The 12361-nt window shown below is 39.6% G+C and overlaps 2 protein-coding genes across 2 annotated transcripts; both read right to left on the bottom strand.

Annotated features, from left to right (window-relative positions):
- Positions 1-1780: 1780 nt before the first annotated feature.
- LOC135465937 (forkhead box protein C2-A-like) lies at positions 1781-2968 on the bottom strand. Its single transcript, XM_064743318.1, has one exon. It carries the CDS (start codon positions 2966-2968, stop codon positions 1781-1783), a length of 1188 nt encoding a protein of 395 aa, XP_064599388.1.
- Positions 2969-7276: 4308 nt separating this feature from the next.
- On the bottom strand, positions 7277-8416 carry LOC135465936 (forkhead activin signal transducer 3-like). The gene has a single exon (XM_064743317.1). It carries the CDS (start codon positions 8414-8416, stop codon positions 7277-7279), a length of 1140 nt encoding a protein of 379 aa, XP_064599387.1.
- Positions 8417-12361: the final 3945 nt, after the last annotated feature.

The raw sequence follows: 12361 nt of genomic DNA, 5'->3' as shown, positions 1-12361 counted from the left end.
TGAGCATAGTAACCCCAAAGGAGCACTTCTGGTTGGCCTCTTTTACAGGTCCGATAACATTTTGTTAACATTCCAAAAGATGTGTTACTAAGAGCCATTCCCACACATACGATAAACTGTCTGACGTCATACAACACGTTCTTATACGTGGAAATATCTTTGATGAAAGGCGGGGTGAGTTTCATGAAGCATACTTAGTGTTAAGTAGCCTTAGCTAAGTGCAAATGATACATCTACAACATACGTCTTGGTAGTGAAGGGCAAGCTTTTGCTAAGTGAACTCCATGAAACCGGACCCTAGTAATTGGGTTAAAGTAAATTTTTATACGTTGTTGATAAAGACATGATTTTGTACTTATTTAGTAGAATTCCTGAATGAGGACATTCAAAGTCAGCAGATCGTTTCCATCATTCCTGGATACGGGATTCTGATTGGAGGATAATTCGGATGGGATGGCCAATCAGACCCCCTCTCCCAGTTTGCCCGCTGCCCGAGGACGGTGTGTTCAAATCAGTAGAATACAAATGTGACTGGGGCTACCATTCATGGAGATTTGATCCAGAACGGTTTTGGAGATTCGATTCCACTAGACTAAACTGAAACTGCCCCTTCTTGGGGCGCTTATACACCAACCTGTCACACCAATATTCTGTGGTAAACAGAATAATCTACTGAACATCACTGTAAGGGTGATGTGAGTTAAAGGAGAAGAAAACTTAAAACAATGACACTATAGGCTGAAAAGAGCACATTTTTTCTATGTGGTGATGCCTGCTGCAGAACTTTGTGATTTTTCCTCGCCAAACACGTAAAGTCTGGAAACGGCAAAGCTGGCATAAATCGCTGAGTTCATCGCGTCCTCCGTCTTCAACACTCTGTAATTTATGCTGGGGGAGTGTTGCCTCTCAGCCAATGAGAGTTGTTAAAACTGCCGGCTTGTTCCTGTAAACTCGGAACCTACGTCCAACATTCCGGTTTCCCGATCGTCAAGCGGAAAACGAACAGTACTGTTCGCTACCTTCTGGGAAGAAGAGTTCTTCCGGAAATGTACCAACTGCACTTTGGCGGTTTCCGACGGCAATTCTCCTAACTCAGAAGACTTCAGTACTAATTCTCGGGAAAAATGGAGTCGCCCACAGCGGATTTTGGCGCTGACTGTATTTATAATTTATTAACTTGAGGTACATATTAGATTTTTTTATGACATGAACCTGCGAGGAAATATACACTCTTTTCAATGGTATTTGTTTGATATTTAAATTTTCTTCTCCTTTAACATTAGGGATAACTCCCTAAGTCCATATCTCGAAGAATTATATGCAGATGTCTCGTTGGAAAGTTTGCCAGCTATTTGCGGATGATCGTGGGTTTCCCCCGGGCTCTGACCGGTTTCCTCCCACCATAATGCTGGCCGCCGTCGTATAAGTGAAATATTCTTGAGTACGGCGTAAAACACCAAACGAATAAATAAATAAATATATGCAAATGGCTCTTTCAAAGGATCGTGTTGTTAATATAGGGTTTTCAACTCGAACTCTTTCCCGCAATGGGAAACACGTTGATGTCATATACTGGCTAACGGCAAGACGGTCTGTTAGTCTCATAAATATTTATTTTTTCTCACAACACAGCATTCATATATACATGCACTGTTTTAAAGACTTACTTCTTTTATGTAACATCGTCTATGTCTGAAAAATTTTGTACACGTTACTAAAAACACAATGACGCGTAAATAATGTGTTTATCCATTTTGAAGAATTGTTTCTTTTACAGAACTTAAATGAGGATTTCAGGTCCGAAATGTTGAGTGTATGCTGTAAAATCAAGTGGGGACTGGGCAAATTGATGGACGTAGTCTGTTCCATAATACTGCAGCAAATCCTGGTTCAACATGGCGGCGGTCGGGGTTTTCTGTGTCGTAGCTCTCCCCGTAACATCGTGTTTCAAGTTGACTTGAGGGTAAATTAAAGACTCGTCGGTGTCACTATGGGGTGCAGCAGTGGGTGGGATGGTTAAGGATGCCTGGTAAAGGTTAAGGGACGGTTCGAGTGCTTCACTAAACTCCTGATATGATGGGAAAACTGTTCTAGCTGCAAACCCATTGGGAAAAGTGATGCTCTCTTCGGAGGAGAATTTTGAGTTCAGTTCAGGTCTTTCAAACAGTTCATTGTCAATAGATGCTCGGTACCGGTGGCCTTGGAATGAGGTGAGAATGGCAGGATTCTCTGAAGTGCCCTTTACGTGTTTTGGAGACATCCGCTGCGTGGAGTTTGAAACAGTTGTACTTGAACCTCTGCCTTCCTTAAGCTTCCTGACATTACAGATTTTCGCGTTGATGTGGGATCTAAGCTTTAGTATGCTGGCAATGCTGAATGAGAAGGTCTTTTGTCGCTTAGGGTGGGATTCTGGTCTGCAGTCCTCAGTGTCGTCGCTCATCGTCTTTCTCTTGAAGGTTTTGCCCGAAGCAGCGCAAATTGGAGAACTCGTCCTGATATGCCCAGCTTCTGCTACACACTGTAATCGATGATACTGTACCTTTGGTATCATCGCCTTAAAAGTGGTGTCCAAGACTACAGGATTAAGCCCCACCTGCTCATGCAACTCCTGTGCCCAGTTACCTCCCCTAGCCGCCTTCATGCTGTCTTGCCGGAGGAACACATTGGGTGAAACCAATTTAAGATTCACCGTCCAGTAATTTCCCTTGCCGTTCGCCCGTCTGGGATCCTTCAGGATCTTACAGAAACACCTGTTCTGTGAGAGGTTGTGACGTACAGAATCTTTCCAGCCGGTGTAACTGGAGTCTCTGAAGAAGGGGAACATATTGGCCAGAGCTTGATGGATCTGTGAGAGGGTGAGACGCCTGTCTGGGGAGTTCTCGATGGCCAGTATGATCATGCCAGCGTAGGAATACGGAGGTTTGGGGTACCTTTGGTAGGTAACCTTCTGTAGGTGCGCTGTTTCCATTATGGGCAATCCTGAGGCATAGACATTTACCTTTGATTACTGTATTTGCTTTTTCAAATGGAGATTGGACATTGTTACTTGTTTGTACTCTCGAAAAAATAACCCCGTTAAATTTTACAGATAGCCTTTTGGCTAAGTGATGTTAAAAAGTATCCTGTTATACCAGCAGATTTATTCTGTCAAATAGGTGTACACCTATTCTATTAATTCAACCTAAATATTGTGTTATATGTGACTTATCGGCAACAGAGTACATTCAAGCATCACACAGACAAAAGGTTTTCTGTTAAAATCAGCTGATCATTCTTTTGAGTGTAAAACTCTTTTACTGGTGCTACATGCACCATTGTTAAACAACCTTGAGAAATTTTAGCGAGTGAAGGAGAACTATGTTTAGAATTCGTTTTTAAAGTTCCAAACGGTTTTTTTCGTTATATCTCTTATTTATTTGGATATCTGGCTATTTCGACACTATTTTCGCCGCTGTGTCTGATATATGGGTTCATTGGCAATGATGTATGGGTTCGTTGGCAATGATGTATGGGTTCGTGGGCAATGATGTATGGGTTTATTGGCAATTTGAGCTTTGGCCTTGATCATTGAGATCACATGGTAAAAATCATTCTGATATGCATCTGTGGAATGTTTAGCTTTACTGATATTTTCACAATTTACCTTAATTTTGCTACCACAACCAGAATCATGTCTTAGTTGGAGATCCCTCCATGAATAAGCAAACCGCTGTTATTCTATATATATAAAAAAAACACATATTCAATCAATTAATTTTTAAATGATATTATGATAGTCCACCATGTTTTGTGTGGCTGAGGAAACATTCAACTCCCATATGAAGAGGGACGTTACCCCAATGAAAATGTGCTAACGTCACTTGTGCAATGCAGGAACAAAGTCTTACTTACGGAACCAATTCGACGATACCGGTATATCCTTTTCTCTCAGCGTACTTGTCACGGCAGATGTGTAGCTAGGTATATACTGTTCACGTTTATGGCTCATCGGAAAATGCTGGAAATGCCTTACATAAGCCTCTCTTATAGCCTGTTGAATGTGGATTGAGATTTGGAAAGCTTCAGCTAGGTGAGGAGAGATTCGGTGGGTGGGGGTGCGGTGCGTTATAGGGTGAATGGTTGTTGTGAGTGTTTACTCTCTGCTAACTGGTTGTGTGTTATTAGAGTGCAGTTTCTTCTCATCAAGTACACATTTGAGTCAACATCTGGTATAGAATTCCCACGGTTTATGTTCTATTTCAAGTATAAGTAATTCAGATGAATTATGTTGATTGAATCCCAATACACCTTATTAGTTCAGTGATATTTTTCACGATTAAGCCAAAAGTCTACGTTGCTTAACTGATCGCTGCGGTATAAATGCATGCTATATCGTGAAATAAAAGCTTTCGCCATTGTCATAGATTTTTTAAACTTGAATCCTTTTTGTGCCTTGTATTCGTGTACATATACACATGTATACACCTATCATTAAATACACGTAAATACATATATCAGTATCATATGAAATACGGGGCGATAAGCGTGCAAACGCGGCGCATTGTCCCAGGAGCCTCTCACCTGTGAATTCAAATTCAGCTCATGGTGGCTTCCTCTCCAGTCGTAAGAGGGAAGGCCTGCCAGCAACCTTGCAATCGTCGTGGGTTTTCCACGAGGATGACCAGTTGCGTCCTACCATGACGCTGGCCACCATCATGTAAGTGAAATATTGTTGAGAAACGGTACGGCACAAAACACCAAGCAAATACATAAATAAATATGAAACATTATGGTCTCTAAAACACAAGTTCATAGTTTGAAGATAAGATATATCTCAGAAAGGTAATTTAAAGATCGACTGAATTGATAGAGAGGATAAAGGCACCTACCTGTAAGTCACTGTGAATGTTCAAAATAAGATGGCTTTTTTTCTCGGTTATTCATATCTGTCAATATATCTTACAACATATGGACGAAAGAAAGCCATCGTTATCAAAAAATACTATGAGTTTGTAAAGTAAAATTCATACAGACGCTCCCTCAAAGGTTTGTTTATTTACTGACAGGTATATAAAACAAAACTTCATTCATGTTAATCTGCGAATTATGCAAATTACGCACATAATGCGAAAGAAAGAATCTTTTGTAGGGTTTACGAAATGATCATATCCGGTAGTGTATATTTTTCGACTGACGAAAACTAAAATTATATATCACGAAAACTGTATATGTATTAGCCTGTGGATTCTGTTTATATAGTGTTTAGTGAGGAGGGAATTGTAACATAGCTATGTGTGAGGACAGAATGACAATCCATACCATTGCTGTGTTTAGAGAGAATTTGGTAACCATCCAGTTCCGCACCCTTCACCTCTTCCCCTACCCGTCGAGTACACATACCACCCCCAGAGCTAATTTTAATTCAGTCGTCTCACACACGGATCCTTCTATCCACTATTGCCCTTGACATTATATCAGAGATTTTCGGCAAGGGATAGATCACAGCCAATCCAGTCGATTTTTTTTCTATAATTTTGGAATAAAACATTTGACAAAAATATCAGCCTTTTCACTGCATGAGTGTCACATTATGACATTTTCCAAACTCAGCATCATGTGAACACCATAGATAGTGCTTGTATATTCAAGTCCAATATTTACTGAAAACCAATAATTTGAACTACTCTTGGTGTATGCAGAAAATTGGATTAGCAAATATGGATTTTTTGCGAAAGATCTACAACATGGCCTCTTCGAGATTACTGTACAATAAACGCCATAATTGCAAAGTATTATGTGATTTGCAGGAGAACTGTGGTCAGTTCAGCTTTGACCCGAGTCGCCACTGGACAGGAAAAAGTTCCCCTAATCATAACATATATTAACCACTCAAACATGACTTGCTCTCCATACATGTTATAAAATGTTGTTAGCACTAATGTAAATATTTGTGAAACGTTCTATTTTTCTGTTTTAGAACATATTTGTTTAAGCGTTTTCTCTTTTGGATTTGAACGTGACCATATATTTATATAATAATCCATCCATAAGGGATTTACTCAACTTCAACAATTAAAGCGTGGCGCTGATACCTTCTCTCTGATTCCCGGATGTAGTAAGTAATTGTGGACGTGGATATCATATGGGAAAAGCATGTCGTGCATGGTGCAGTCTGATATCTTTTCTGCTAATTTAACATAATATTATAGTATTAAGTAATGCTAATAATATTGCAACATATTACTATGTTATATAAAAAAAATACTAGTAATGTATATAAACTACATTGCTGTCGCATAAAACTTACATTGACATGGTGGTATAGAGCAGCGATATCGTCGAAGTAACTGCGTATTCTTTATATGTATTCCTCCTTTTATAGGTCTGTACGGTCTAGAAGTGAACATGAAACGCTTTGGGAAAAACATTCAATTCTGTTCAGAGAGAACACTCGAGCGAGATAATACCTTGACATTTCGCTTGGAGTCATGACCTCAATGGCAGTCTCGTTTTCTGGCACTTGATCAGAAAAGCAGCGATTTGCGGCGAGCTTACTTACTCTCTGTGGTAGGCTAAAAAAAAAATAGATTGATTTTTGTGAATTGGTCTGATTGTAGCTTCAACGAGAGTTTCTCAACTCCATAACTACGATATTAAGGTAACACCTAGAACAGCGGCATGTGATTTACGAAGAATGATATGCAGTCATATCACCAATAAGGTACAATAAAAAAAATTTAAAAAAAAGTAACTTTGGCAACCAATGCTGTCTTTGCCGAATAATTCTAAATGTCACATTGGTATATTATCAGGTTCTTACAGTATTATCATCGCTTATGACTTAATTCAATTCCTTTTCGTTTCCCTAACCAGCAAGCAACGTCCAGAATATTTCCTTCATTAACCTTATTTCACATTACAAATGAAAGAGGTTGCTTTTTTGTTTTCTTTTTGGGGTTTGTCGTAGCGTTTACATTATCTGAGACATGTCTCCAGCAAGTTTCGTGGCATCTGACTGTCAAAATGCTTTGTTATCAACACGGGAAGAAAAGGCTTGATGTAGACAAAATAAATAAATTTATTTCGTCAGTTGAAAACACAAATACATGTAAATGCACAAATTCATTGTTTTGGTTTAAGTTTCACACAAATCATCCAGGACACAAATACAATAATAACTGAAATTTATAAAAATAAATTATGTTTCACTATGTACAGATAGCAAATACACAAGTTGTTGTAAGTCAACAAGCTTGATCAGAGAGTCCATCAACACTTAGTTTGCCTGAAAGTAGGACTAAACCAACCATACAGCAGAATTCCGCCATAAATCATCTGTCGCGTCTTCTTTCTTGACCTCAGGAACAGTGCTGGTTGTTGAAGCACAGGATGAAGGGCAACGTGAGCTCGTCTGGCCAACCGTGAGTTCCGAGGGTCTGGATGGAGATGTCTGGGAGGTGGATGCAGGGTAGATGGCACTCTCCAGGGCGGAAAACGACGGCCAATAGTAGTAATTCCACAGTGACGTCTCAATAGCTAGGGCATAGTCTTCTGGTGGGAATCTGGGGACGGGTGGGATGTGACGAGAGCTGAACAGGTCAGCCTCAGGAGAGGCAGAAGAGCTGGACACGTAGCAACCAGAGTCGTCAGGGCAAGATGGCGGATTCCTCTTGTCTGCAGGTTCTGGAGTCATCAGCTGGGTCGTCGGGATGTACGTAGGATCGGCCGGGTAGAATCTGGGTGGTGCATTGGTAAAGGCGCATGATGAGAATCTGCCGATGTCATCCTGTGGCTGGGAAGGCGGTGACTGAAGGATGTTGGCGATGTGGAAGGATTGATGGCGCTTCTCTGCGGGCAAGACCAGTGGATCGGCCGTGACGTCATCTAGCTTCCGCTTCCTGCAGACGTTGACGTTGATGATTCTCCCAGTCGTTCGCTCCTCTCCGACATGAGACTGCTGTCTTGACGGGATGAGGACGGGAGGACAACCTAGTTGATCGTGTAGCTGCAGTGCCCATCTCCCCTCTCTCGACACTGTCGTATCTTGTCTCTTGAATACATCGGGCTGCACAAGGGAAAGGTCCACTGTCCAGAAGTTTCCCTTGCCGTTCTTCCTGCTGGGGTCCTTAAGGATCATGGTAAAGCACTGGTTGTGTGAGAGGTTGTGGCGGACAGAGTCTTTCCAGCCCGTGTACGTGCTTTGTCGGAAGAACGGAAACATCTTGCCAAGAGCGTCGTGGATCTGGGACAAGAGAAGTCTTTTCTCAGGCGAGTTGAGGATGGCCATGACGATCATTCCAGTGTAGGTGTACGGTGGCTTCTTGTAGCGTTGGTACGAAGGCTTGCTCAGACGTTGTCGTTTGGGAACTGGTGGAAACACGGGCTGACGTTCGTATAAGCCTGAAATAAGAGACACAATTATTGCACATGACGACATCCTGATGACATTTTGATTGACATCTAATCCTAAATTTAAACTTTCTTGAATAAATAACAGAATAACTGATATAGGCCTAAAGATTGTTCGTTCAGAACCCTCCATGGCGCGTGTTTAAAATGTTTTTGGTCATCCCATTTATGTGGAGTACTGTTTTGATTGGTCAGTGGATCAAACTCCCTACAGAGTTGTGTGATACAGTACATCGGGTATATGCAATAATTAGCCGACACGTTTTTTTTGTGCTTACCAATGTTGTACATGTTTCCAGCAGTAGAGATAATTTCAAACTGATCGAAGCCGTGTACAAATTCTGAGAAGGGTTGTGAGCTCTGAAGTGATGTGCAATTTGGTGTATCACAATGGTAAACTCTATTTATACAATGTTCTGGATCCACAGGCCATCACAGAGGACGGAGAGAGTTTACGTTCTGATTGGTTGGTACCCCCCGCCCCAACCATGCTTCAATTTGTCCCAAAAATCTTGCCAGCAACCCACCGGAAATAAAATGACAATCCATACCGTTAGTTTTTTCTTATAAAGGAAGAGTGGCGTCCTGTAGTTATTGATGGAAATCCCTTGTCTATATTGTTCGGTTATATCACATAGCTGTCGACAACGGTGTCCCGACCCCACTCCAGCAACTTATGGGGATTAAAGGATTACCTCCCGAACCATATCTCGTGGAAAAAAAATCACATGTTTTTCTTCTACTTCCAAAGCTGAAATCCTTTCTCTAGTTGTAAAACTGTGTTTGAAGAATAAACTTTTTGTCTAAATGTTGTGACGATGCATTTCTTGAATCGTCATAGTTTATTGCACGCGTGAACGAGTGATGAGTGTTACTGTTATGTACATTTAGCTTTTATCTTTAAAATTCTTAATTCAAATATAAGTGTACTTGAAATACAGAGAACCTGTAGGTCCATTTAGTGTGTTGATCATTGCTTTATTGTTTATTGTACTATCTCACTTTATTATACTGTTTTGGTGTAGTGTATGACTCGGGTTAATTCAAAATTACTGGAACTACCCTGTAGTGTAAATTCATTAAAAGTGAATGACGAATTGTATGCTATTTGCTAATTGCTTTCTCGGCTTTGGTGTAAATTTGATTGAAAATAGGATATTTGATTTTAGTTTAGTTGATCATATAGTTGTATTTGGTGCACACTGGAACCTCAGTGGATTCACTAATCCATTCACCAGTTGAATCATTCCAGATATGATATCCAGATTATACGAATTAGGTAACAAAAATACAAATTTAGATATGTTTCTTGGCTCAGAAATTATGATGTGATTTTCAAGTTCTAGTATTTCTCCCACTTCCCTTTTTAACATCTCCAGCACTGTTAATTAGATTGTCACAATTTCCTCATCACTGTGCTTTGCTATATTATGTCATGATGAAATCTTCTCATGCCAGAATCCTTGGAGCTCTTTGGGTTCCTTAATTATATACCAGAAGATTGCAACGTGAATCCCTATTAATTCAGTCAATGGATCAGTCAATCTATATTAAACGTGCTGTTCAAAGTATACGTATAATGTGGTCTTTTTCAAACCAGTAATTTGAAGTTACGCTGTTAACTGCGCTGAGTTATTATATAATATTTCCCTCAGTCATTATAGATGTATGTTGTTGACTTAATAATGGAAACAGGTACTTTGACAATTACAGCAGATATTTTTTATTATAGTGAAAAGTTGTAACGCTAAAAACAAAGATAACTGAAGGCAACTGAACCAAGTATGCATTATATCGTTCTCATAACGATATTTTCAAAATTAAATGAATATACTATATATATATATATATATATATATATATATATATATATATATATATATATATATATATATATATATATATATATATATATATAAAATATCTTTTAACATAAAAGGCGAACAATATATATATATATATATATATATACAAAACGAGATGGCCCCAATTAATTAAGAAACGAAGATTGACAATACTGAATACATTTTATACACAAGTATATGTCTATGTATAGTTTGTGTTAAAAGATTTTTATGCGAAACTTTCATTGCTTGTTCAAAAGGTGGTCTGTCACTACCTAACAAGATATATGTACATAAAAATGTACCATGGGAATTATTTCCAGTTGTCAACAACCCTTGAAATGCATGCTTTGCCTTATCGGATCAACAGGAAATTGAAATAAATAGAGATAATTAGGTGGATGACCAATAGACTTATCCGATAATCCGCCCACCCCCGTCACCATGCCTGTGCCCAAATTACTATCCTCAGACGGTGGTATATGCCCAGGAACCTTGAGCACAATAGACACAGTAATAAGAGGTGACCACACAATGATTCTGACCGGCGAGTTTCATTAGCACTTTCTAAATACAATTACCCCCCCCCCCCCCCATTAATTCTGACACAATAACAGTAAACTTATGTACTGTTATATGTGGTTTCTTTCTGGTTTGCATTAAGCCAAATATCTCCTTTGTCACAGAAATCCTTGTCGCGCAAACCATCCTACTGCTTCTGTCGCACAAAACACAAAAAAAATCAAATCCCTATACCATATCGAATACTGACTAGCACTTTGTTCGGTCATTTTCCCACATATACCCTCAGATATGCCGCAATTTTCATTTACTACAAACTACCGATAGTATAAGACTTCCGGCTCACAGTTTTTCGTAATTGCACAGTCATCGGGGAAGCCCATGAAGAGAGTTTGTCGATGTGTGATAGTTCGGAATGAAAAGTCATCACAGTAAAATTGGTGCGAACTTGAAAGCTTCGTTTAGCAGACTGATGTTGCAGCAGTTACCCACAATGCCGCAGCCTTTCATAATATACCATATTTCCAATCACTTGTGCCATGACTGAGAAGAAATGCTTGTACTGCAGCCTGGTCGTTTATTGGACGTAAAGTCTGTTTACTGTAGAGCATGGATTGGCTATAAAGATGGATTGCGTGAGACAACGTGCCATTGAAGAGGTTTATACTTATGAATGGTAATATTTTACCGTATATGTATTTCACTTTGGCGAACAATTTATAAGATCATGACATTTCACAAACCAAATAACTGAGCAATTATGAAATAGAGAAATATCTAAGCTGCCGCCCTATTCTATGTTTGTAGTTCAGTGATCATCGCTTTATCCGGCCACATTGTCCTCCTCCCCCCCCCCTCCCGACAACTCTCCCAAGAGACAGTGATCTTTACCCAGGACCACTACGACAAAATGATCAAACAACACTCTACAAACAACCATGGATTTTCATTCACACCCCCAGGATACCACGCGTCATATGGAAGGATTAACTAACAGCGAGTAGATATGAGTTGTCATTTTTTCCCTGCACTGCTGAAATAAAAGAACAATCCCTCCCAAAATAAGTGAGCTTCAGTGAAAAAAAAACATTTGACAACTATATTCAAGCCTCTCACTTCTTGTTTTTTTACTTTATTATTTGCCGAATAAATGATTGAACTCGACGGTGGGCTTTTGAGTCATAGTGATAATGTTGGTTGGAAATGATGTGACAGGAAGTTGTGGTAATACTTTTTCCGTTGGATAAAATTATTTTTCTACGTTAACTGGTTCACAAAGTGTCTATTCACACCACACACACACAATAAAAATGGCGAACAATTTACAACATATTTGATATTTCACATGCCAAATAAATGAGCAACAATAAAATAGAGAAATTACTACGCTGATACCCTATGCTACGTTTGTGGTCAAGAGATTATCGATTGTCCCCCAGTGCACATCTCTCCCAATGATCTTTACCCATGCTCACTGAGGACAAAATGGAGGATAGTGTGAGATGAGCAAACAATAGTCTAGACCAGGAATTTTCTTTCACACCTCCAGGAACACCACACTTCCTTGGAGGCACACCAGTGATGTGAACTGTCATTTTGTTTCCGCT

Source organism: Liolophura sinensis, chromosome 5 (assembly GCF_032854445.1).
Source record: "Liolophura sinensis isolate JHLJ2023 chromosome 5, CUHK_Ljap_v2, whole genome shotgun sequence".
Lineage (NCBI taxonomy): Eukaryota > Metazoa > Mollusca > Polyplacophora > Chitonida > Chitonidae > Liolophura > Liolophura sinensis.
Note: the sequence above shows the minus strand (reverse complement) of the source record. Positions and strands in the feature narration are given on the sequence as shown.

Excerpts from the sequence above, each read along its gene's own strand:
- LOC135465936 (XM_064743317.1), bottom strand. The coding sequence starts at position 8,416 with ATGTCGTCATGTGCAATAATTGTGTCTCTTATTTCAGGCTTATACGAA.
- LOC135465937 (XM_064743318.1), bottom strand. The coding sequence starts at position 2,968 with ATGGAAACAGCGCACCTACAGAAGGTTACCTACCAAAGGTACCCCAAA.